Below are 26,416 nucleotides of genomic sequence, written 5' to 3' on the forward strand. Positions count from 1 at the left end.
TTCGCTGGCAGCCCCCTTCCCACCCCCCCCCCCGCGCCCCAGTGGTTGGGGCCGCGCGGCCGTTGGGCGCCCTCACAGGGGGCTGCCGGCGCCTCGCGCTTTCCCCCCGGGGGGGGGGAGCGGGCAGCGCTGCCTGCCCGTACTGGGGAGCGGGGGGGGGGGCGCCTGCCCCTCCTGATTGGCCGCGTGCCTCGCGCCCCCGTTTCTCATTGGCCTAGCGGGAGGAGGGGGGCGTTGCGCCCCCTCCCCGGATTGGCTGCCGGTGGGGACGCGGAGGTTATATAAGGGGGAGACGGTGGGGGGCACCGGCAGTCAGCCCTGTGAGGGGCTCAGGGGAGGTAGGGGGTCAGCCTGGAGCCCCCAGAGCCCTGAGGGGAGCGGGGACCCTGGGCAGGGCCCGGGGCTGGGGCCCCTCCCGCTGCCTGAGGGGCCCGGAGCTTCGCGGGCTCGAAGGAGGGAGCACAGCCACGCGTCTGGGCGTGGGGCTGTGAAGCTTGGCGCTGCTGTGCCAGCACCGAGTTTTGTACTGGTTTTATATCCTACTAAATACACCTGTGTACAGATACCGCTTGTGGCTGTCTCATTTTTATTTCTTCGGTCCTCTTGCTGTCAGGTCTGTGGTGCTGAGGTGTCACGTCCGCTCCTGTGGCACTGTGGTGCTGAAGCAGTGGCAGCTTGTTAAATTTCCCACTTGGAATGAAAAAAAAAAGACCTTGGTCCTCTGCCTTGCAGGCCAGCCAGCCCTACAAAGGGTTGGTTTGCCTGTTGGAAACCCTTCAAGCCATGCAGTCAGCTCTTACCTCCCAGCTGCTCGTGGCAGATCCCTAAGTGGTCTTTCCAAAGTTTAAAACCCTCTGTTTTAGGCTGCTGAGCTACACAGCCCCCAGGGTGAACCAAGCAGTCAGTTCTTGGGATGCACTTTTTGGTGAATGCCCCAATGTTTCTGCACGCTGGGGATGCATTCGTGGTTCTTTTGGAGAAAGAACAAGCTCGAGGCTGGGTGTCCCTGTGAAACGTATTAATGTTTTTCTTTAAAAGTTTAAATATGGAGACTAGATCGAACACTTGCTTTCTTCTATCACTTTTTTCAATTGAATTTTATTTCTTTCTGTTGGCTCAGTTAGAAGGTGAAATGCTTGTGAATCAACTGATTTTACAGGAGGGTTATTTGAGTCTGTGGTGGAAATAGCAATTGACAATCTCAAGCTAACACCTTCATTTTTAGTGGGGGAAAAAGTACGAAGGTGTGTTTCTCAGTCCTGAAAGGGAGAACTTGTCTCCTGAGCTGTGATGCTTTTTGGCGCTTTGCTGCATGCATGCATGCCTCTCTTGTATACTAGGTGCTTCATGGACACAGCTTTATTTCCTTGTTATAGGAGGAAATTTAGATGTAACTGTTAATATCTTGTGGAAGAATTGACCACTTGCTCTTTGAGAGATCTTGTGAGGAGCTTGCTCTCATCTGGCACCCTTACTGTTAACCTGCAAAGAAACTCCTTATGGTAATTTGCTCTGTTGTTAGCAGCTACTTTCCAGTGTGTTTTTTGACCACCTGCAGCTGCTGTCAGCTGTGTAAACTGAATTTTAATTGACTTATAAGTGTAGCTAATTATGGAGGCTGTTTTAGTATTGTGAATTTTGTTTTGACTTAAACATGAGATCGGCTCTATTTGCCACTTTTATTTCCATGTTAGTAGAACAGAGAAGTAGAGGTTATGTTACAGCCCTTAACTGGCTTTATGCGTTAAGCAGCCACCTGTTTTAATGCACAGACAGCCTGATTTGCCCTCAGGGGTCTCTAGTACTTCAGACAAGCAGCTATTTTGAAACGGGCAAGTTTTTTTGTGTGTTTTTTTTTTTAATGTTCAGATAAGTGGTAGTTCTGTCTTTTGAGAGCTTGGAGCACAGCAGTGATTTAATGCAGAGAGGTGGGAGGGAGAAAACAGCACGAGCAGGTTGCAGGAAGGGGAACAAACTCCACCTTGAAGTGGAGGTAGTTTTGGGAAGGTGCCTGAGCAGGAGGAGGAATAGGAGGCAAAAGGAAGCTGGAGTGAAGCAGAGCACTGTGGGGGTGGTATGGTTTTGTTGTCTTCTCCTGAACCATGAGAGTGTCTCCTTCGAAGTTGCATTTGCAGCTGTGTAGGACACATCTCAATACAGACCTTTTCTTTTCCTTTTTTTTGCTTATGTTATTCTCGAGTAGGTGTCTTCCCTGTTTTGTTCCCTTGACATATTTCTCCCTTTTCATTAGTCAGCCAAATCAATTAAGTGAATGGGGTCACTGCCTCAAGCAGCTGAAGCCCGAGGACTGTGGTGTGTGGTGGTAGCAGGCAGTGATATCACAGGGACTTCAGAATATGAAACATTTGAAAGAAGGCGATGTGAAGAATGCGGTAACACATTTAGGAAGCTGAGTATGGGAGGAAGACATCGGAGTGGGTATCTGGTGGTGGAGCAAAGGGGAGGAGAGGTGGCTACAAAGAGCATCGCGTGTATCTGGATAAATCTAATGAACTTGTCTCTTGTCCTACACAGAAGGCGAAGGACAGATACAGTGAGGAACACTTGGATAATTCAAGAATTAGGATACGCAGAAAGAGGGAACTGCTTCTCCAGCCCAGTCTGTAGGGCCCCCCTGTAGGATGTCAATCCCTCCTGGGGCTCACCTGCACTGGGTGATTATCTCCTGGGTTTTGCAGTGTAAGCAGTCAGACTTGTAGCTACTTCCATGATGCCCTGAGAGAACAGCACGGTTGCACCACGCTGTCATGCGTTTGACAAGTGCTGTTGCTTTTTTGGCACTCGGGCAATGTCCTTTCTGTTGCGTGCTGCAGCAGAGGGCTGGCCTTGGAGATCCAAGAGGCCTCTTGCGCTGTTGCTGTGATGATGGATGTGATGTAAGGGTATGGGGAGATCGACTCATTATGCACAATTTGAGTAAAGAGTGAGTTTGTGTTTGGCTGAGTTCTTCTATTTATTATATGACTAAATAAATTGAAGCCATTTTTCCTTTTGTGGCAGTAAATAATCTTGGCTGCCCCAGCCTGGTGTGTGATTTCCATTTCTAACTCACCAGTAAAACATAAATATTGTGCTCGTATATTACCTGATTATTAACCGTCAGCCGAAATGCACGGGAGCCAGAGTTCCTTGAAACAATATGTGCTTTTGATGAATGAGGATGCAGAGGAAGAGACAGCAGTCGTGACTCAGTAGTCAATGAGGTTAGAAACCCAGCGTGCTTCCCAGCCCTCCTGCTGCAATGAAAGCATCTTCTTGCCAAGGGATCTCAGGAAATGCACCAACTCTGCCTTCTAGGCAGGCTGGGGTAATTAACTTAAGTGTGGGATATAGCTTTTGCAGACACATGTGATGTTCCTTTTGAGCATCATAAATCATTTTCATATTAAAAGCTGGAGGAAGACCCACAGCCATAAAAACCCCTTTCGTAACAATCTTGCTGTCCTTGCATATGGTTAACAGTGAAGAAGAGTGGTCAGTGAGCTCAGTACTTAAAGGATTAAGCTAATAGTCGCTGCTGTTATTGCTGCAGGGAACCCCGATCCATATGCAAGCCTCTTTTACACTGGGGAGTAAATCACATTAGCTGTTTTATGCACCATTATTGTAAAGTGGATTCTCATTTGAGATACTGCAGTGGCTTTATGGCTCCCCGAGAAGGGAGGCGGCCTTTTCCCCTTGCCCAGCTTTGATATTCCCCCGTTCTTGTCATCTCAGGGAAGGGACAGCAATGGATGTTTGGCAGCTACTGGCTCGGATGCTTTCTCAGCAGAATATTCTTAATTTGACTTAGAGAGGTTGCTGTGGACGAAGCCCCAGAGCTTTTGTCTGTGTATCTTCTTGTAGAGTCCCATTGCTGAGAGAAAGCCTCCTTCCCTAACAGCAGGGACGCAAGGAAGTGCAGGTGCTATTGGTGCTGCCTTTCTCTGGGTTTCAGAACTGAGCTTCCCTTTGAAGCCCCGCGTGGTTTCACTGCATTCGATTCCTGTTAAAAATTCTTGCGTGCCAGGTACAAAAGACCAGTGCCTGCTGTTTTCTGGGGTCTTAAAGCACCTCTCCTTCCCATTCCCTGCCTGACGTTGTGTTAGCAATAACATCCTACCCGTTGGTGTAGGATGGGGAACGAGGTTTTGCCCCCAGGCAGCAGTTTTTCATCCTCCAGAGCCGAATCTAGGGAGTGGGGAGAGCTGCTGGTTGAATAACACAGCCTGAGATAAAACAACGTGCTGCAGGAACAGGAGAGGGGCTGGAGCGTGTTGTGGCGGTCAAAAGGAGTTTTCAAGGGAGATTTCCAAAAGACGAACTGCTCGGACAATGACACCAAGAAGTTTTCCATGCTTCAGGAGCCGTGGAGGACAGGCATCACCATTAGTGATGTTCGGGATTGGGTGGAAAAGGAAGGAACCGAAGAGGAAGGCCAAGGCTGTGGGTCCCCAGAGGGTATTAAGAAAGGCAGGTACATGGAGATTGCACACAGCAATGAACCTGTTGTGTCTTGAAGAGGCTGTTGGTTTACTTGTGCTCACCCGAGGAGGCAGGCAGCTGGATGTTTTGGGTGCACAGGCAGGACAGCACCGTTCCTGCCCCGTGTTTCTGCTGACTGCACCAGCCCCGAACTGGGCGCTGAGAAGCCTGGGGGAGAAGCAGAGCTGCCTGCAAGCATCCCTTCCGACCCCTGAGCATGCTTCTGCCCCTGAAAAACGTGGGCACACCCCAGGAGCTCGAGGGCGTGCACCCATGGGTGCTATCTCAGATTGAGCACCGTAATCAGAGCCCCGGCAGGCAGGCAGACCTCTGGCTGAGGAGCAGACACTTTGTGCCCACGTGCGAGGTAACATCAGCATTTGGATGTGCCTTTCTTCTGAAGTGTAGACACCACGTAGCCCAACATGCTCATCCTGATTCCTCCGCAGCTAATTTGGAAAAAAATAAATAAATACTGTGGGTACATGTGCTGAGCTGGACAGCTGTTGCTTCCCTGTGCAGTGAGACATCTCTGCAGAGACAAGTCCCCAGGGAAATAATTAATGTCTTGAGGCCCTGTGGCTGTCAGTGTCACAGCTGTAATGGGTTTTGTTAGGGGGTATGGAGGAGAAAAGATCACGTGGGGTTAATGAGGGAGAGTGTCCTACGTAAAAGGGCTGCAGAGCAAGTGACTTGTTTGTCATCAGCGCTGGCAGGCTTACTCAGGTGTTTTTTTTTCCTGGTAGTTTCGTTGTCTCTGACTTCAGACCGGATCGTGCTTTCCAGCTTGACCGTTTCTCAATGCCTTAATCTTAGCTTCAGATCTCATTTCCCTGACTTTGACCAGCCAAACTTCAGAGCTTGCTCCTGCCTCGTGCCCTCTCCACTGCTTTTCCTGGGGACCTCTGTGGGAGGCTGGCTGCTCCTGCGCTGCCTTCTTACTCAGCAGATCCAGGCTTCCAGAGAAACGTGTCCTGCGTGCTTTGGTGATGCTAGCAGAAATGCTATCAATTCACAGAGATCCAGTCTCCTGCAGGAACGTGCACCAGAGGCTTGATTTTATAGTACAGGAGCTGAAGGCATCAGCAAATCCCGCAGCTGATACCGTCTGCGTGGTATTGCTACACAGGTGGCTGGGCTGAGCAGTATACGTGTATACACTTTTTATTTCAGTGAAGAACAGCAATAATGTAACAGGACCATTTATAGAAACTATAGCACTGAGACACTGAATTGCCTCCACCTTGCTTTTTTTTTTTCCCTCCCCAGACTGAGATTTTGCTTGAGATGTTAACCCTTAGAACCATTGCAAAACTTGAAAATGCCATCATCTTCTTTCCTTTCCAACTTGTTAGTACTATTTTCCGTAGTTATGAATCTTCACATCCAATTTTGTCTGTGAAGGACCTGTCTGAAACCTTGAGTCTCCTTTCTGCTCAAGTTGTGAGTTATTTGTGCCTGAAGGAGTCTGCAGGAGTGAGTCAGCATCTTACAGACCTCCAGTATCTGCTTGTGGGGAAATCAGCCAAAAATCCTGCTACTTGTTGCACCATACGGGATTAGCCATAGCCATACCTTTCTCTTAATCACTGCTTAATCTAATTGCATTCTTGCTAACAAGATAATTATATATTAAAAACAAAACAACAATGCCAAAACCTTGAAGCCTAGTGTTTTTTAATTGTTCTGAGCAATTAGGTATTGCTTAATTGATTAAACTACTGGATAGTGCTAGTGCAATTACCTGAATTGGCTCTTGGTATCTCATGACAGGCAAGAAAAAAAGAGCTTTTTGGGACGAACAAAGCCAAACAAAATTGACAGGACAGGCATTTACTTTTATGCAAAATGGTTGTTAGATTGTGTCCCTGCCATAAATGCGGTCGCGTTTCTCCCAGCAGTTGTGTGATCATCTCGACCCAGTGGGGTGAGCGATGGAGTTGGGTGAAAGTGATAGGATTAGATAGGAGGAAATCCCTGAATTAATCCTCAACAACACAGCTTTGAGATTGCTGGATGAAAGGTACTGTGCAGGGATGGATAATACTTCTTAATACAGCAGAGCTTATGGGAGCTAGAATATATAAATAATATTTGTAAATGACCCAGCTTTCAGCACTCGGAGGGTAAGGCTGGGCGTTTCTCTGTCCCAATCATTGTTCCAGTTCACTTTTTCATACTAATGAGATCCTCTAGCTGAAGCGTAGCCAGCAGGTACATGTGTTTTCTTCCTTTTCAGTGCTTTTCTGGATGCCTTGTGTTGAGAAATACGGAGCCTCTAAGAAGTCCGATCAGCCTGCAGTGCGTTGGGTGCTGCTCAGCATGAGACAGCACGTTAGGCTCAAGCAATGCCCAGAAATGTCTTAGAAATGCCTTTCCCAAAGTTTCCCTTTGTATATGTGGAAGTAATGTGATTTCTGTGATCTCCTCCTCCCCCTTTCTGTGCAGTGATGTCAGCCCAACACATTTCTGTACCGTTAATTTATGGGTTCTGGCCGAGGCCCGTGGCGTGGTGCAGCCAGTGCTCGGGTCCACAAAGCCCACTCGTTGCTGGTGAAATCAGCAGAAGGCTGAAAATGCCTGCTGCTTTTTTCCTTCTCTTTTTTTAGCTTGTCAGTGACAAGCCAACTGCTAGCATTTATGGGAATAAATTATGACTAAAATAATTTGCATTTAAAATGCAAATGAATGAAAGCGTCAGCAAGGAGCCTTCTGCTTTCTTCGTGGCGCGCAGACAGGGTACTGGCACTGGATCAGCCCAGTGAGGCACTGAGGATAAAATAAAGTTAATTGGACTAGCTGAAAAATGGAATGGGCTCAGCTTCATGCTAATTCCTGGGCCTGTGATTTAATATGACATTAGAGGGGAAGAGCTGGGAAGGTGCTGAACCACCAACTAAACGAACCACCAGAGCTGTAAATTACCCTTCTGAGATTCCCAATGGCAGATTGAGAGGCCCCAGTAAAATTGCAAGAGGTGAATAAAACCTAGCTTGGAAGCAATTTGTCAGGATCTTCAGGCTTACATCACTTAGAGTTTAAGTTTCATTGTTCTTTTTCTGGGAGTTGTCTGTAACACTGCCTGAATACCAACAGGCACTGCACTGCTGTGCAAGGTGAAAGCTGCCCGTAAGTGTGAAGCCGCTTGGTTCTTGATCAAAGCCTCTTTCAGATGATCTGGGAAACCAGCACTGTGTCTCTGAATGTATTGTTTTCTTGTTAGGAGCTTAAGGTCACTGCTCTGCACCACGTATTGATTTCTGGGCCTGCATGTGCTGAAGGGCCGTGTGCCTGTGGACTGCTGGTGGCTGAGGTAGTGCAGGAGGGATTCAGGAGGTATCTTTCAGTGCCAACTGTGGCAATGGTTGACTTGCTTCATCCTTAATAGGGTGTGGAAAATAGTATATGGCGTATTCAGAATGGAAAACGAGAATTCTCATGCTTGCAAAGCCAAGCCCAGTTTACTCTGGCAGTATGTTCCTGTAGTGCAGGAGCTGATGCTAACCTCATAGCACCCTTCCATTGCAATGAGAACTGATTGCATTACATTCTTGCTTTAATGTCTCTACCTCCTTTCTTTATAGCCATGTTACTGAAGATCCCCTTGTCTTCTGGAAGGAGAAACACGAAGAAGAGATGAACCTACTCAGCCAGACATTCCTCCAGTAGATACTTCTCACCATGGAGCACCACGGCAGGGAGGAGATGGACTCAAAAGAGGAAAGTCCTCAGGTGTGGCCTGACTCTGCTGAGCAGGAGCAGAATACTGCTCAGGTGACTAGTGCCTTCCAGAGCTCTTGGCTTCTGCTTAAACTGAAGTTGGCTTGGTGTGGTGGCTTAGCAAGCAGGCGTTCCAATTCGGCAGTTTTTATGGTCTGGAAACTCAGTCTGTATTTGAGAAGAAATACAAACATGTCTGTGACGATTCCAGATTAAAGCTTCAGAAAGTGAGCTGCACAAGCTGCAGCAGTGAATACGCAGACATCTGAAACGAGCTGAATGAAACCAGCGAGTAGCTATACAAGGTTCAATGTCCAAAAATAAATATACGTGTATACGTATATATAGCCACATAGGAAAGTGAAAGGGTATTCAGATTAATGAATATTAACAAAATCTGTGGTCTGTGGCAGCCCGTTTTGTTGGCATCAGTCAAATTGGTTGGAACTGTGGGTGGACCTTCAGGAAAGTAACATGAGTAATTTTTTCCAGTCAGACATCTGGGTAGTGGGGAAGGGAGAAATGTTAATTTTCACTGACTAATGCAGTCAGATTATGATGTATGCAGCTAGTCCCTCTGTCTCTGAGACAATGCAGCTGAGAGTTTCTAGAAGACTGTAATTTGATTTATCCTTCTGAATATGTTATGAAGAGGGTGCTGCATGTCAGCTGAGCCACAAGCCAAGACATCCTGTCTTTCCTGGTAATTTCCAGCTTTGAAATATGCAAAGAAAAACAGCTTTTAGTAACCTGTGTTCCATTATCCATAAGGTGGGGATAACCATGCTGTTGTTTGCACATGGCAGCTAAAAGGTTTGATTAGTATTTGCAGAGTGCTCTGCAAATGTGAAATGCTGTGTGCATCCTTACTGTAGTGTTTGCATAAGGATTTATTGTATGAAATCAGCGCTTAGCATCCCCTGGGAAGTACCAGCTGTCTTCTGAAACGTAAGCTAAAAGGTGAAACAAAGTAAATAAAATATGTAAATGTGGCCTCATTTTATGTGGAAACATACAGTTGTGGATGTGGGTACTAAAGCTAGGTTTCCTGATAACTGCTACTTTTTCACATCCACTAGAATTGTTTTTTAGTGTATAAAAGGTGTCAAAAGATGAGCATTCCTATTACCACTGGAATTAGGTATTCTACCTTGTTTAAGGTAGGCCAGTGATCAACATTTATGATCATAATGTTCAATCAAAATCAATTTATTTGGATTTGAACAATTGCCCTGGAGGTAACATGTTCTCATAGCCTTCGGAATCACTGCTTAATGCTTTCAGTTATATGTTTCTCTGTTTGAACAGTTGAATTTTCTACTGATACTGTGTGTACATGCTACAAAGAAGCCATCAAACACATGCTATTGCTGCCTCTTGATAGGTGCAATCGTATTACTTGAAGCAGCAATCAAAGTTAATAGATACTGCTAGCCATTTGTCAAACAGAAAAAATTCTTCCAACTACAGAGCTAGCTGAATGAAGTAATTATCATAAATCTAGAAAGCAAACTGAAAATAAACGGAAACAATGTACCAATGAATCTTACACATAACACCAGTTCAAATCTGAACTTTTACCAATTTTCAAAGGATGATTCAAGAACTAGGTATTATAAGGTATCCTTTATACCTGTTGGGTCTTCAGTTAAAATGCAGTGTAGAAACAGAAACCAATGGTAGTTTTTATGTCCAGATTTCTATTTTGCTAGCATCATTTAGATGAGATTTTAAGTTTGTATTATTTAGTGAGATTTTTATTGTTTGCAAAACAACTGGTTAGGTGTTTGGGGCAGAAGGTTCTCCACACTTTCAAAGGCTCCAGTGCGGTTGATGTGTCTTGTCTTGTTTCCATAGGCGTATGCCTGCAGAAGTGTCAGTACAGGATCTGTTTTTCTTTCAGGTGCACTTTGTCCCTGAAGGGGGTGCAGTGGCACAGATTGTGTACAGCGATGAGCAGGACCGTCCCTCGCAGCAGGTGGTCTACACGGCGGATGGCACCTCCTACACCTCCGTGGACACCTCGGAGCACACGCTAGTTTACATCCATCCTGTGGAAGCTACGCAGGCATGTGTGGTTCTGAGCCCACCCCGTTCTGGCACCTAGAAATTGAAGCGATCTTGAGATTAAAGCCAATTACCAGCCAAGTGATGCGACTGGAAAATAGCAGGCAGTTATTCCTAATGCTTTTATCTGCCTGTTGCTGAACAGGGACTTCATGCTGTTCGCTTCAGTCTGATGTGCAAATGTGGTAATCAAAGGATGTTGAGGCTATGAATTATGAAATGCTTGTTATTTCACTAAAGATGGACGAGATGGTAATTAAATCAAAGGTGTTTTCCAAAACACTGATAATCTCTTCAGAAATTCTGCCTCTGCAGTGCTCAGTAAAAAGCTGAGAGATCTGTGTGTCTTCTGGAAGAAGAGTCCTTGTTTTGCATAGTGCAGTTTTAATAATTGATTACAACAATAACAGCCTTGCCTTTTTGCAGAGGATCTCAGTGTATTCAATCTAATTTTGTAGTTTCTCTTCAGAGAAGTTGTTGATTGCATAGGCCAAGTTTTTTTTTCCTTCATAATTAGTTTAAATACCAAAGAGCTTTTTTCCCCTCTGACAGCATGCATTTATATGGAGTTAATACAGTGTGCATCTGTACCTCTGTGTGGACAGATTAAAACAAAACAAAACAAAAACACAAATAGACATGTTTCATCAAGAGCCTTTTATGTTCTTTGACAGAATAGACTAGTAGTGCTATGAAGTGCGTGTACTTGGCACTAGCAGCGCTGGCATAGCCTCGTGTCGCATGATCTTTCTCTTGTGCAGTCCTTAGCTATTACATAAAAACAATTCTTACATGGTGGGGTGTTCTGAGAGGATGAGATATTGTGAGAGGATGTCTCCCAGTAAGTTACTGACCAGGTGACTCCAGAACAGTTTGAATATTATCACTTTGTCTGAATTAAAAATGGAGTGGAGTGATAAGACACTGCTATGCAATTGGGATGTAATCAAAAAGCAACACAAGAATTCTTCTTATATCTTCTTACATCATATATATTCTTTTTTTTATTGGTGCCAGACTGCTTCAAGCTCTGGTATTTCGAATGGTGGCAAAACAAGCAAGGCTGACCACTGTCAGTGCGTAGTTTTCCTCCAAGTTTTGCTCTTCCTAGATGGAAGCTCTCCCACCAGGGCTGTTCTTGCAGACTACCATAGGAATATTGGTGTTGCCATGTCTTTTATGAAATAAAACCCAACACCCTAGCCATAGCAAATTCACATGGAGGATGTGCCTGATATATGCGTGCTCTCTTTTGAAGAGCTCTGTTGTGATTGCGGAAAGATAAAGTTAAGAGTTATCTTCTGTCCTGCCCTCAGTATTATTTAGCTTTCACACAGCTACTGCATTTCATCCTGTATAATTTATCAAATCGTCAATTCACAAAGTGATTTCTGTGTTTTAAAATAAATCATGTGAAGCATTCTGAATATATAGATGAGAAGTACAATGTAAACATAATTCTGTTCTTCAGGAGCAGTACCCAATTTCAGTTTAATTTCTGTGCATTTAGATTCACATGGTTAAGATGAATTAATCTGCTGTGTTAAAAGCTAGCAAAGGAGTTATTCTTACATGGATCATTTCTTGGTGTCAGGGTGATATTTGTTTGAGGTGGGAGTAAACAACCCTGAGGCCAATTTGATAAGCCTTTTTCACTTTGTCTAGACTCTGTTTACAGATCCGTCCCAAGTGGCTTACGTCCAACAGGATGCCACTACACAGCAGGTAAGAAAGACATCATTTTCTTTGGCCCTGGAACTGTAAGGAAACTGGTACAGAAGGCATAAGGACATTGCTGTGGTGATAGAGCATAATGAGCTCCCTCTCTGGATTTGTCGGATGGCAGTCTTCAGTCACTGACTGTTGTCTAAGTGATCATGAACAAAAAGTGCATGTTAACAAGCTGCTATTACCTTGACTTCTTTGTGCATGAATGTCAATGAAAAGATAAGAGAATTTGAATTTAATTTTTAATTCATGTTCAGCAGAAATACAAATTTACTGCCCCAGATATCATGAAAAAACTTTCAACAGTGTTGCTTTAAATAAGTCAACAGCCTGATGCAGCTGACTTTATTTTAATGTCATTCTGGAAAGACTGGGTTTGTGGTTGTCCTCATACAGATTCTGATCTGAAAACCTAAATGTTCATAAAAGGCTTTCACGGGATAGAAGTTGATCTTCATTCAAGTTTCAGATCTACCAGAAACTTCACAGGAAAATAACCATGAAACATGAAGAAATTCAATTACTGGGTCCCTCACCTTACCAGGGCATACCCAGTGTTCTGGCTGATGTGCATGCCAGTATGAAGTAGACTGGGAGCAGAACAAAACTGGAGGCTTTGCTTATAAAGTTTTGATGATACAAAGGTTTTGATGACTTTTCTTTTTTCATTCAGTATGGGTATGAGAGTTTTGTTATTTTTTACTATTATCTTTGGAGACTGCATTGTGGTAGTCAGGTGTAGGTACTTGCAGATCTAGATTTCTAGTGCAAATCCTACACTTTTCATAGAGACTTAAAATCATTACTGCTTGTTGAATCGCTAATGGCATGTGTGAATCAAAGTGTTAGGTCTGAATCGTTACCGTATTACTAATGCTATCATTAAAATGTGTACTTATTGGCAGTCTTGGGGCAGAGTAAAGGGTTGAACGTGCATTGAAAATCAAGTTTCTTCTTGCGAAAAGGAGGCCTCCTAAACTGAGGCACAAGCAGGAAACTGAATGACTCAGTAAAGGTGTTAGCTGTTTTCTTCCTGTTCTCTCAACATACTTGAAGGTGTTGTTTTGGATTTTTTTGCCACATCATTCTCCTCTTATAAGGAAGCCAAAAAATGCTATCTGATTGTCTCAAACCTTATTCAACAAGCTTTACAGTAAATATATGATCAAATTGGAAGGACAGAATACTTATGTGCAGTGCAAATAGCATTCTGACAGCAGAGGATGTGAGCTGTTGCTATAATGTGTTGAGTATCAAGGGCATAAATACTTGTCCGTGTGTCCTCAGCCTGTCCTCCCTTCCAACCCCATGACAGCAGCCCCAGCAGAGTCTCGTGGCAGTTACTGCCTTTGCAGGTATTTTTACATCATCATTTCATGCAGGACATCCCCAAACTTATGACAAAGCTTAACATAATAATTTAAGCCACTCTTGTCTCTGAAAAATTTTACTTTAAAAAGAAAGGGAAAGGTGGTGGGTTTTTTTGGTGCTTTTTTAAAAAAATGCTTATATTGCTTGCAATGTCTGGAAGTGACATGGAAATGAAAGTAGAGATGTTTGAAGGGTGATTGGTAGTAAGAAATGCTAATATATGGTACAAATAGACATAAGCTTGTATGAACTTCTCGTTGCTGGCAGACCTGGAGGTCTGCCATTGAGTAATGATGACTTTTCTATTGCCACTTGGCATAATAAATGTCAATAGCAGACAGTCCGGGTCAGCCATTGTCCTGGAGGTTTCCTGTTCACTTTCACATACTTCCCTGAAGTCTTTTTTTTTTCTGTAGATTTTTGAACAGTTTCATAAATTACTTTTAATATATCTTTAGCAACTAGATTTGAAGTTTTTAAACTGTCTGCTTATGTTATGGATTTTCTTGTCTGTTCCTTTACTGTTGGCATACTTCACTGTTCTCAGTTTTATCAATATTTATTAAACACTCTTTAGAGGAACAGGGGTTTTAATTTTGGTGTAAAAGCTGTTTAAAAGTCAGAGACACAAACTAGTAGCCACATAATGTCAGCTGTAGAGAAGGATGAAAAATCATGCAGGATAACCATGCAAGTGGCTGTATAGATAAGCAAGACACAAAAGACAGGAGAGGTAATTCCTGGGATCTTAATTCTGGTTTGTTTTTTATCACTTGATAGGAGCAGTATGTGAGCATGTGAGCAGTATGCAAGAATGTGTTTATTACTACATATATAAATGAGTATAAAAACAACCAAAAAAGTATGGTGTGACTGAATAATGTAATAAATAATTGTTGGAATGCTCTCACTTAGGAGTGCTTGAGCTTCCAACAAGGTCTGTACACCATTTTGTTTTATAACGGGTCTTGATTTGCTTGAGCAGAAGAAATACAGGCAAAATCGGGAGAAGATGCTTCTTCAAATTTACTATCTTCCTTTTTCCTTTGCTCTTGAAAAATAAGATGGTGATGGAAGAGAAAAACAAAGACCTTGACTCAGTGGTTCTACCAAGAGCTAAAGAGCTCATCAATTTTTGGTTTTAGTCAGTTTGAATTCCAGGCTGGATGGCACCTTAATTTAAAGCCAGGAGTAGGACATAAGAAACCCAAAAGCTGCAAAGCCTAGGTTGAGTTTTGATGCTTTTCTCTTTGTTCCTGGATTTTCAGGCTTTGTGCAAATCCATCATCCCTGCTACAAACATCATTAAAATGCTGCAGTTTTTGACCTAGTGTAGGACTCCAGGGAGCTTTGCATGCAGGGCACTGCCCATATATAAGTGACTGATGGAAATGATGCAGTGCTAAAATGAGTGCCTATAATTTTAGGTAACTGTGCTCTTGCCTGCTGCTGCTCAGAGCATGAATCCCACCAACCTGTCTGTGCTTGGCAGCGTTGCTGAATCCCCCCAGCAAATGGCTCTGGAGCAGGGTCAACAAGCAGATAGAGTAAGTTGCCAGGCACCCTTTTCTTTTCCATGTGAAAGTACGCTGATTTCGTTGCTCCATTGTCTCAGGTGATGAACCATGTCTGAGCGATATGGGAGGAGATACAAAAAAAAGCTATAGCACAGATTTGTGCTGTCTTCTTCTCACTGTGGAATATGTGGGGATTTTTAGGAGAGATTATATACCTAATACACAGAGAAACCTGTTCTACAGATTGTTTTGTCTTAAGCAACCATCTTAAAATGCTCTTCTCAGCTTTGAAAACCACAGTGAACAGAAGGTGTAACTCTGGCTGTCACATAGGACCGGCATCCACTCAGTCTCTTTGCCAGTCTCTTAAGACAGCTTCTCTGTGTGTGGTGTTTCTTGTTTTGCACCTGAGAAACCGCTGTGGGTGATGGATATTCTGTGCAATGCACACCGTTTGATTTTAACTTTTTTTGTAGGGAAAGCAAAGGAGAATCTTCATTAAAAATAGTGAGAGAATGCAATGCCCTTAAATGTCTTCCATGTCTCATAGTTTGTATCTAGTCCTGGTGTTATCTCCTCCCTTATTGATCTTTACATGTGTGCTCTGGGGATTGTTTTCATTTGATTATACAATAGGAGAGAAAAGACCATTTGCCAAAGTACAGGACTCTCCAACTCATACAAAAGAAGCTAAAATACAGCTTTAGGCTCTGAATAATTTCCACAGAGCCTGGACTTTGTTTAATTGCTGGAAACCTTCCATGAACCGACCAGAAACTTCTCGCTTTGGTTTCTTCTCCCTTGAAGTCGGTCCTTGTGCCAGGGTTGAATTAGGCAGTGGCACAGCTGTCCTGGGTGAGAGTGTCAGCAGCAGGGATGTGAAACATCCCTCAGCAGTCATTTTTTAGGTAGCTTCACTTCCCTTCCTCCTCCTCTCCCATTAGCAAAGGAAGCAGCAAGGGTAGACTAGCAAGAGCCTTCATTGCTTGTCCTTGTAAGAGCTTTTTTCCTTGGGAACCAGTTCTGACTGCTTGTTGTGGCTTCTGTCCTCAGGCATCGTTACCGGTGCATAACCAGGTGTTACCTCCTATGGAGGCGGTGGATGGTTCTGACCCTTTAGCACCTCTGCAGAATCAAATGGGAAGGATGGAAACAAAAGAGGAAGATGATGAGGATGAAGATGAGGATGAAGATGGGGAAGACACTGACATGGATGAATGGGATCCAGATCCACCTCGACCCTTTGATCCCAATGATCTGTGTAAGCATGTGAAGCAGTGTGTTGTGTGTCAGCTGCCCTTCCCCTTTCTGTTTTCTGCTTTTACCAGCCCTCTAATAAGTGGAGTCAAAGACTATTCAGAATCTTGCAGTAATAACTAAAGTCCTTTATATCCAGAAATGTATGTTCATATTCAGTTGTCTCAATTAAAAGACAAGATTTTTGTCCTAGGTGGAAACAGTGAACTGCTTTATTCTTTATTTTGTGGGAGGCTGGCCTATGTGTTTTAAAATGTAGACAGGCTATTGGAATAAATGTTCCCACAGCTGAGCCAAAGATGCTCAGAGAGATAGAGCTGTCTCTTCTGAGCTGGTGCACGAGTGTCCACCTGACAGTTGTGTCCTCTCTGTGTTACAGGGTGTGAAGAGTGTAATAACGCGCATCCCTCGGTGTGTCCGAAACATGGACCTCTGCATCCAATCCCAAACCGGCCCGTGCTGACTAAGGCAAGAGCCAGCCTCCCCTTGGTGCTCTATATAGACAGGTTTTTGGGAGGTGTGTTCTCCAAAAGGCGTATCCCCAAACGCACGCAGTTTGGACCTGTGGAAGGACCTCTGGTTAGACAAACCGAACTCAAAGACTGCTATATCCATCTGAAGGTAAGGGGGGGGGGTGAGGAGGAGGGAGGAATTTGTGTTTAAACTTATATTTCCATGGATTTGAATCTGTGTCTCTGATGTGATCAGTTAGTTCACCAGAGATGTTCTTCTGTTACTTCATCTCTGAATGTAATTCGGAAGTATCCAGTTGCTTTGCTCCAAGTCTGCTCTGCTATCCATGGAGATGCAGTAATCATGGTGAATATTCCGGCATTATGGTGTTGTGATGTATGGGACTCATGATATGAAATAAGAAATGCTGTGAATCACTCTCACATAGGCTGAAGCAGCATCTGGACATAAAAATAGCAGTAGGCAAAAATAGTCTTGAGGATGTTTTGCAGCCATTATTTTGCGTCATGCCGTAACTTAAGTTAAAAATATTTTTTTTCTTCCCCTTTCCCTCCTTCCTCCCACAGGATGTGGGGGAGAGGAGAGTTTCTCTCTCCCTCTCCCCTTGCCAAGTCTATTGGCATGAGGTAAATGGACTTAACTAACTTCTAGCCATGTATTTACTGGCTTGATTATAGGAGTTAGTCCATTGCTTGCAGGAGATAAGGTCCACAGTCTTAAGAGCACTAGTCTCCATGGTGGTCAGTGTCCAACAAGGACAACGGGCAGATTTGGTAACCAAACAGAAGTTCATCTAAAGAAGAGCTTCTTCCAGCTTGAGGCATTGTGAGTCAGGGAATACAGGGAGAAGTGGGTGAGTCAGTTAGAAACATCTGACAACAGATGCCGTGTAGCCTACTGAAGCTTCAGCTCCTTGTGCCTCAGTTATAGTCATACGTCAAGTACTGTGCATGACCCTTTTAATGAGTGCTTCTTGCTCGTGAAAGCCATGGAAGGGTACGCTGTGCCTCTCTAGTTAAATCATTACCTGTTTTAAATTATTTTCCTGCGTGCTGCCTGTTTCTGGATCCCCATTAGTAAAGAGAAAATCTATGCCTTCATCACTTTCCTAATGTAAAAGTTGTGTAGTCATAGTGGGATAGTGGGTTGTTTTTTTTTGAAACTCAAAGTCTTTTGAACCTGCTGCCAAAAAGTTAGTCATATGTAATGGGATTTTATTACAGGTGTCTCTTGATAAGGGTGACAGAAAAGACAGAGATTTGCAAGAGGACCTGTGGTTTGAACTTTCTAGTGAGGCTCTTTGTAACTGGATGATGTTTGTGCGTCCAGCTCAAAACCATTTGGAGCAGAACCTGGTTGCGTATCAGTACGGCCACCATATTTATTACACAACCATCAAAAATGTGGAGCCCAAACAGGAACTCAAGGTATGGCATTGCTCATGTTTTCAGACTTATTTTTCTACTGATGTAGCAACTCTGAGATTGATTCCGTAATAAGTGCACTTCCAAGTGTCAGAAATGATTGCTGTTAATAGTTGGAGCAATTTTTTAGGTCTTTTTCCTCTGAAAAAGCACATGGTGGCCTGAATCAAATGTCACTGAAGTCAGTAGTCAGCCACTTACGGATTTTAAATGAGCTTTGGCTCAGATATAAAATGAGGAAGCTTAAAATAAGAGTATGTAAATGATTTGCTTGTCACTGTCATGCTTTACACTGCATATATTTTGCTGATGCAATCTAATTTTTATTACAGTAGTCTTATTCTTTTTAGTTCTGGATGCCCTTTCCAGTTAGTCCTATGTGCCCTTGACATGTTTTCTGGTGCCTTAAGTGAATGTGGTCTTTCACTTTACCTGGCTTTCCTGGAACTTTTGAAACTTTGCATGTGGAAAATGATAATGGCTGTTGTGACTGCTCTGTGAGTTACTTTTTGTTCCCTCTAAAAATGTATCGATTACTTTCAGCTCAAAGCAGCATGGCTGGTTTAGATGGCCTTCGTTTTTAACATCCAGGGAACTGGAGCAGGGGGGGGGTGGGAGAGGAGGAACAGAAAAAAAATAATAAATAAAATATTGGAATTTACATACAAGAAAAAAAACTTTTGAAGAACAACAATTTAACAAAAAAAGAAAAGTTTTGAACACACTTAGCTATACTAGAATCCTGGTTACACACTTGTTGCTGATTTTTTTTAAGAGTAGGATCTTTTTTCCTCCCCTGAAATCAGTCTTCAATTTGTTTAAACTGAATCACTAGGAACCTGGTTTATCCATTTTAAGTATATCCAAGCATCGTTTTTCAACTATTCTTTAATCAATTTGAAATCAGACCTTAATTAAATCTGTACAGATCTGCCTGTAGAAGCACCATTTTTCTTGCTCCATGTGTTAGTAATGTCTTTTGGGGTAAAATCAGTTTGATAATTGGCAGCAAATTACCCAGGCTCTACAGTGTGTTTTCCTCACTAAGTGGATATAAGGCGTTGATACAAATTCAGTCCAAAGATTGAACTAGGAGGATCAGGCAGTTGTGGAAACTTGTGCATTGCGTGTCAGGTGAGTAGTTTAGGAGCTCCAGGCTTCCACCTTTGTCCTGCTAGTGAGATGGCTGCAAAGTAGCACATACCTGCTGAGTGAGTCTTGGATGGAGTTAGAAGTGTTGCTCTCACCACTGCTGTGAAAACACCCGTGGCCCACTCCAAGTTTAAACTTGCCCAGGTTTCTCATGCTGAAAACCTGGTAATGCCTTCTTGAAAAAATCTCTTTCAAAATTCAGTCTTTATAATAAGACAGTAAGATAAGATGAGAAATGATGCAAAAATTCTTAGTTAAATGTAACTATCTGATTTTAGGCTTCAGTAACCTTTGTCTTTCTCGCTTGGGTTGGTCTCTGCTAAAGGTTCCCGAAATTGCTCTTAAATGCAAGTGGGTCCAGCATGCTGCAGCCTGGCAGTCAGTCCTCTGTTCTGGGAAGCAGGACTGTATTGCTCCAGTCTTTTGGAAGTTAAGGAACACTTCACATAAATCTCTGCAGACCGTGCTGCCTGTTGTCTGTTTAAAGAGAGCAGAAAAGAATTGGGAAATCCCCTCAATTTAGAATTGCTCCATTCCTTTTGGTACAACCGCCTTCTCAAGTTATAGCGCCTTGTTGGCATCCATGCTTTACAGTCATACAGTCAGATCTAAAGAGATTAATCTCATTTCCTTTAGAACTACTGGTAGCCATGTGTGAGATTAACATTCATATTAGGAGGCTATACCTTAAAATTAAATGGATATGCTTTCTAAGCAAAGCTCTTCTATTCATCAGCAGGGGTATATTGATCTCAACAGGCTTTATTATCGAGAATGAAAGGAGCAATAAGAATAAGAGTTGAGGTGGATAAAGTAAATGTGTTGCCTAAAAAATGTTGACAAACACATTCCTCTTAGTTCTTGTTCCATCTAAGAAAGCTTTACGTTACCTTGTCTCTCCTGCTGCAGGTGTGGTACGCTGCCTCGTACGCAGAATTTGTGAACCAGAAGATCCATGACATATCTGAGGAGGAAAGGAAGGGTAATAAGCTTTTCTGCTTTCTGCGTTTCTGGTATAATAGTGCTTGGGTGTTGGATTTCTGGGTTTCAAGTTCAGGGCCTATATGCTGCTGGAAAGAAGTGTGTTTCTGTGCTACTGCTTTAGATTGAGAATTTCCTGTTGACCTTACCTAGCTTATACCAGAGCCACACAGTTCTGTAGGAGCTCTTCCACACATGGATTTACTTCAAAATCTTCTTGAATTTCAAGCAGCGTATGGAGTCCATGTGAATTTTCCCCAGTGACCTTTTTGTATTTCTACAATGAGCTGCAGTCATGTTACAGTGCAGGGCGGTTAAAAGCAAAGCTAAATGGAGTTGTGCTGGGTATTCTGCAGTCTGTCTTACCTTCAGGGGAGGAATATGTCCCACAGAGGATAGAAATGCTTGGGAAAAAAAATGAAGCGTTTAATTGGTGGTGACTGAAATGCTGTTACTGACATTTCAATGGAACATAGTTCTCAGAGAGCAAGAGAAGAACTGGCCGTGTTACGAGTGCAACCGTCGCTTCATGAGCTCAGAGCAACTCCAGCAGCACCTTAACTCCCATGATGAGAAGCTGGACTTCTTCAGCAGGTACTGAGAGCTTTACCTTTGTCTTTATATCACTGTGGTGCTTCGCAAAATTTGCAGAAGGAAGGGTTTTTGCCCTACAGATCTTACTAACCAACTTGGGGATACATGAGAGAATGGCTCAGCACCAGAAGGTGAGAACATGGCACCAGGAAGCTGACTGGTGTAAGGGGCTTCACAAAAGAAATAGGTTGAAGAAAATAAATACCCCCATTGAAATTGGTGAGTTTCCTGGGTTTTGTTTTTTTTCCCCAGACTTAAACTGCAGTATTTCACTCTAACTAGTGAAATACTGATGCTTCTCTGATATACCCAGATGCAGAGCTCAGAGAGTGAGACATCTAGTGCTTTGGCTCCCCACTGAACTGAGAAGATAGTTACCCCAACCTATTAAAAGCTGAATCTAGAAACATCTTTCAGGGAGGAGACATTGGTTCCTTCTTTTTCCTGAAACTTAGCAAGTGGCTGCTTTTTTTGTTGTTGCTTTTGTTTTCCTTTACACAACGCTGTTCCCTTTGGTTTACTGTCTGACATCAGTGGCTAAGTGCCTTTTTGGGGAGGCATGTTATGGCTTCAGGTTTTAAATTGGTTTCTTTGTGCACTTGTGTCATCTACCTGAAAGTGCTTTTCAGCACACTGTACACTGGTGTGTTGAAGTAGGAGAGTCGCCATGGCTGAGGACTTGCTAGAAGGCAGTAGTCCTTTTGGTCCCACAATTTTAATGTGTTCTGGGCTTTGATTTCTCAGAGTGCAACATAAATAAGTACCAACCAATACACTTTTTTTTTTTTTGGCCAGAATTTCTTCAAGTTTTATTATTTACTGCAGGCCATTGTTACTGAGTTGAATGGGTAAATAACAGTTGCTGAGAAAGAAAGAATAAAACGAGTGGGGATTCCAAATTCATCTCTTTTTGTCTCTAACCTGGAGCACAATGTGTTCTGCAGAGCCAGAGGCAGAGGTCGTGGGCGAGGAAAGAGGAGGTTTGGACCAGGCAGACGCCCAGGGCGCCCTCCCAAATTCATGCGTATGGAAGTAACCAGTGAAAATGGAGAAAAGTGTGAAGAAGGAACACAGGTATATTTGGGAGATGGAGAGGAGGAGGAAAAAAAAAAGATATTGTGGGTTATAAAATTCCAGTGAGAAAAAATTGGGGCATCATTGAGGGTATTCTGCTTTATCCCTAAGCAAATCTTGTTTTTCCTAGCTGTGATTCTTTGCCAGGGGAACACGCTACTTTCCATCTCTAAAGTTTGTAAAATCTCTTCCATTTCTACAGCAACTTTTATCCCAAAGCACTTAGCAGTGAGATAGGTTATTGCGGCTGTTTAGCAGCATCACAGAAGTAATTTAGACAATAAAACCGTAATGGGAATTTAGGTTCACATTTGTCCTTTCTGGAACATGAAGTCAGAGCCTGCTCTTATAGCCGTTGCTGGTAGAATTAAATCAGTTTGAGCTATGATTCTTTATAATGTTTTAATATTAACAAAAGGTCCTTCTGTAGGCATAGTTATTACAAAAACTTCTTTTACAATAAGTTGGTTATAGTTGGTTTTGGCTACTTTATATATTCTGTAGGGACCTAATGCGATGCATGGGTATAAGTAAAATGCTAAAGTCTGTCTAATGCTGACCAGGCTTAGGGTTACCACCAAGTCCTTTTATGAAGGGTGTCACAAGGAATCAATGGCTCACTTTTATGACTTAGCTGAAAGCTGATAACCGGAGTGGTAATTTTCCTCTGGCATCTCACTAGGTCATGGTTCAGTGCTGACTCAGAGGAAGGAATGTATACATTGCCTGTGAGTGCCTGCTGTTTGTTTTCTGAGCATGCAGCATTGCCCTAAATTTGACATTAAATGCAGACAGTTGCAGACGACGTCACCCTCTTTGCAAATTGAACCACAAATCAGCTCCATTTAGGCAAGTAAACATAATGCTGCGTTGTAACTCTTCTCTCCAGAGAGACAAGGCTTATTGGGCACGGTCCCACGCTAATGGGTGTGAGTGGCCTCTGGGCTGGAGGTGGCTCGCATCCTCTGAGCTTGGAGCATGGCCCAGAGTTAGCTCACGTGTGTCTATACAGTTGAGCAGGGAAATGGTTATGTCCCAGGTCTTTGGAGGTCTGCCCATCTTGCTAATGACTAGGCACAAGCTCATCTGCCTGAGAACTTGAGATTCGAGATGTCATGACCACAGTTTAGTGTCAGCAAGTGAGGAAATTTGCCACTTAGACCAGAACTGGACTCTGAATAGTATACTGCTCTGCTAAGTCTCTCTGTCTGGTAAGTGTTCATGGTTTGTAACAGCTGCACTCCTCTGGCATCTCACTGGTTTTCTTCTCCCTTGCCTGCCTCTGCATTTTGACAGCACCAGCGCTGAGCTGATACTTTTGGTGCTCTGTGTTTGTAGCTTGTGCTTTTAAGTTTCCTTAGTTGCGTTGTAAGTGACTTCACATAAGGATCTATGTTTTTTTCCTTCAAATACTGGAGGCTTACATCCCGGAGGAGTTACTGGAATTCATAAGGAAAACAACTGTAGATTGTGGCGTGTACTTCCTGCTCCCAACACCCTCCCTCTTTTTATGATAATGTTAAGGAGGAGGAAAACAGCTTTGTGTGATAAACATAAGTAATGTATGCAGCTGGATAGATGAGAGTATGCAGAGCTTGGAAACTGGATAGTAAAACACATTGCACAGTATAATGATCTCGTTTGTCACTCTCCAGTTCATCATTCCAGCTAGTTTTCTAGAAAGGAGAGGCACTGCATATGAATACATGATAATGTTTCAAAATGTCAACAATCTCAACAAGACAGAATTTCTCTGCTTTTCCTGGAGGCCTGGTCTGTGCTACTCACTTTGGTCTTAAAATTTCTTACAGGTCAGCCTACATCATCTTTGATTAAAGCAGTAATGGAGTCACTAGTGCAGAAGAGTTTGCTTGGCTGTTAACAGTTGGGTCTTTTTGATTGTCCGTGTCCGATCAGCTGTGGATAATACAATGGCCAAAAAAGTCACCTACCTGCAGCACTTCTTCCCCAGTGCTCTGAATGTTGTTGCTGTAGGTGGAGGGGAACTGCTGAGAACATCAAAGGAACACATTAGCAAAGAGTTAGCGTAGACACATTTTGTTTATAGCTTGTGATTATGTAGAAATCTGGTTGTCTGCTGAGTAATATCAAAGCATTTTTCAGTGGGTGGGGGGAATAATCACTGGTTGTATGATTTGCGATTTCAGGACTTGCTGCATTTTTCCAGCAAGGGGCAGTTTGATGAGGCCGGACAAGCAACACTGAATGGGTTGGAGCAGCAGGAACAGACTCCAGTGCCATCCGAGACACAGTCGGCACTGGAGCAGCAGTCAGAAAACCACCCACTACAGATCCAGCCGCAGCACGATGAGAGCACGGTGCCTACGCAGAGCACCATGACAGCAGATGACATGAGGCGAGCAAAGCGTATCAGGGTAAGCAGAGAGGATGGCGGCTCATGTCTTCTCTCACCCTCTCTACATGCTGTAATGCACACGATGCTGGACCTGCCTGCAAGGAGCAGCTGGTCCCTTTTTCCCACTGTAGTATCCATTTCCAAGTCCTGAATAAAGCATCTCATTCCTAGCAAACTTCTTTCTTCTGAGAGTAAGACAAATATCATGTGCAGAACGGGTATCTCATGAGATGCTATCGAGAACTGGTCACCAATTGGAGCTGATTCAATTCCAACGCAGTAATTCTTTCACAGGAGCACAGTCCATCCGAGCTGGCAAGCAGGAGCGCTTCAAACAGCCGGCTGGATCATGGTACTGTGGCACAGACTAATGACTTGTTCACAGCACCATCTGTCTCTCTCAGAACTCCTGGCTTGCAAATAGTTGCCAAAGAGGAACCACGACCTCTGTTTAGATCCACTTACTTGATGATGATAGTGATAAAATACTTTCTTGGGGTAGCAAACCTGCCTGTTTGTGAGATTAAAACCTATGCTAACAACTTTGTGTACAGACAGCAAATGCTTCAAACCTGAGCTTTGTGTCAACTGGGTGAGCTGTTTTTTCTCTGCTGTGCGTGGGAGGGAAATGATTCAAGCAAATAATCCTTCAAGCCATGTAACTGTGAGATTGGTTTATTTAGCTGAAAATCTTTGTCTGTCTTCCATGTGTAAAATTTTGATTAGAGAAAGGAACAGCTGCAATTGGGGTAAGACTTTTGCTTTTAGGGGATGAGAAAGGATTAGAAAAGAGTTGAGTAACCGTTCTGTATAGGAAGATGCTGAGCCAAATTTTGACCTCAGTTTACAGCAGTATGTGTGCAAGACCAGTGGTGATGGTGCCCCATAAATACAGAGGGAAGATTTTGGCAAACAGTAAATGTAGGAAGAAAAAGAAATAAATTCTGAAGTTACTTCTTTGTTTTGTGGCTTAGCTTTTGTTCCCTGAAAACTTACACAAATGTATCACAAATAAGAGGAGTGCAGTGGTGGTTTAGTTCTAAGTAACATGTTTTTATCATCAAATCTCCCCAGCTTTCTATACGTGCAGCAGCTTGAGTTCAGCAGAGTCCTGGAGATGTTTCAAGATAGGGGCATTGGCAGAATGGCATATAGGTGGTTGCATAGCACCTTTCCTCATTGCATCAGGCTGAGCAACAAGAGTTTGAGATAACAGTAAACTAGCTGCATTACTTTTTAATCAATGAAAAACCACATCGAGCTCTGGCACCCTATACATGCTCATTCTATCCAACTATTCACAGCACCTTCTTAAAATAGCATGAACATAGTATTATAAAAGAGCAAATACTTGGTTTTGTAAGAGCGTAGTATGTCATTAATTTCCAAAGAACAGGTAGAAAGTCTTGACTGTTGCTTATGATCTGGAGACCTGTGTAGCTCTAGTTCTTCCTTATGACTCATGCAGCATTGCAATTTCAGAAATAATGATCCTTTGTGAATTTCCTCAGCTTTTCTAAGGTTTAAGGCAGTGATATTCTGAGAGTGCTTTCATTCTAGCTCGAAGTACTGAGCTCTGGTGCCCTAGGTTCAAGTCCTGATAGGATCAGTTCATTTTTCAGCCTCTGCTTTAGAGCCTGTGGAGTTTCCTTAGAGATCTGACCTTAAGTATGGCAGTCCTTCCTTAGTATAAAAGAGATACGCCTACCCAAATTCTGTAAGAAAATAGAGCTGCGTTGTTGTCTGCAGCCAAAAGGAATATATATGTATTTTTAATTTCAGCTCTGGGCAGCATGCAGAGTACTTACGGGCTGATCTCAGAAACACCTGCATTTCCAAATGGCTTTTTTTTTTTTTTTTTAACACACGGACCTGATCCTAACATGTCCTTCATGTAGGTGTCTGCTTTATTCAGAGGAAGCAACGGGCATGATAGGGATATGATTTGAAAGGTACAGTCATTTCCTTCATTCTGAGAGAAGAAATGTAACAGGTTGCGTAACGAAGAGTACAATCAGTAAGATGAGGTTCAAAAAGTCCCCATGCCTCAACTTTCCACCCTTCTAATCCTTGTCTCATTGTCATCCTGCCCTAACTATTCCCTTTTGCTAAAAGCATTTCATTCTCACTGTGGCTCCACGGTACACATTACATCACTATAATCAACTCTGAATCTGAGAAAACATAAAAGGACA

At 43.2% G+C, this 26,416-nt stretch overlaps 1 protein-coding gene across 7 annotated transcripts in view; it reads left to right on the top strand.

Annotated features, from left to right (window-relative positions):
• PRDM10 (PR/SET domain 10) overlaps window positions 1–26,416 on the top strand; it is a 44,565-nt gene that overhangs the window by 702 nt on the left and 17,447 nt on the right. For 3 of the 7 annotated variants that reach the window (XM_084495895.1, XM_084495896.1, XM_084495893.1), the window contains exons 2-12: window positions 8,070–8,259; window positions 10,109–10,273; window positions 11,938–11,997; window positions 14,799–14,918; window positions 15,942–16,149; window positions 16,525–16,766; window positions 17,843–18,046; window positions 20,105–20,177; window positions 20,653–20,770; window positions 21,715–21,844; window positions 24,013–24,240. In XM_084495895.1, coding sequence (XP_084352021.1) covers window positions 8,167–8,259; window positions 10,109–10,273; window positions 11,938–11,997; window positions 14,799–14,918; window positions 15,942–16,149; window positions 16,525–16,766; window positions 17,843–18,046; window positions 20,105–20,177; window positions 20,653–20,770; window positions 21,715–21,844; window positions 24,013–24,240 — 1,641 coding nt within the window. In that variant the 5' untranslated portion in view covers window positions 8,070–8,166. Of the gene's footprint in view, window positions 1–1,879; window positions 7,822–8,069; window positions 8,260–10,108; window positions 10,274–11,937; window positions 11,998–14,798; window positions 14,919–15,941; window positions 16,150–16,524; window positions 16,767–17,842; window positions 18,047–20,104; window positions 20,178–20,652; window positions 20,771–21,714; window positions 21,845–24,012; window positions 24,241–26,416 lie in introns of those variants that run through there. The other 4 variants (XM_084495894.1, XM_084495897.1, XM_084495898.1 and 1 more) reach the window with 4 other exon arrangements.

This window comes from Aythya ferina, assembly GCF_964211825.1.
Source record: "Aythya ferina genome assembly, chromosome: 22".
Classification (NCBI taxonomy): domain Eukaryota; kingdom Metazoa; phylum Chordata; class Aves; order Anseriformes; family Anatidae; genus Aythya; species Aythya ferina.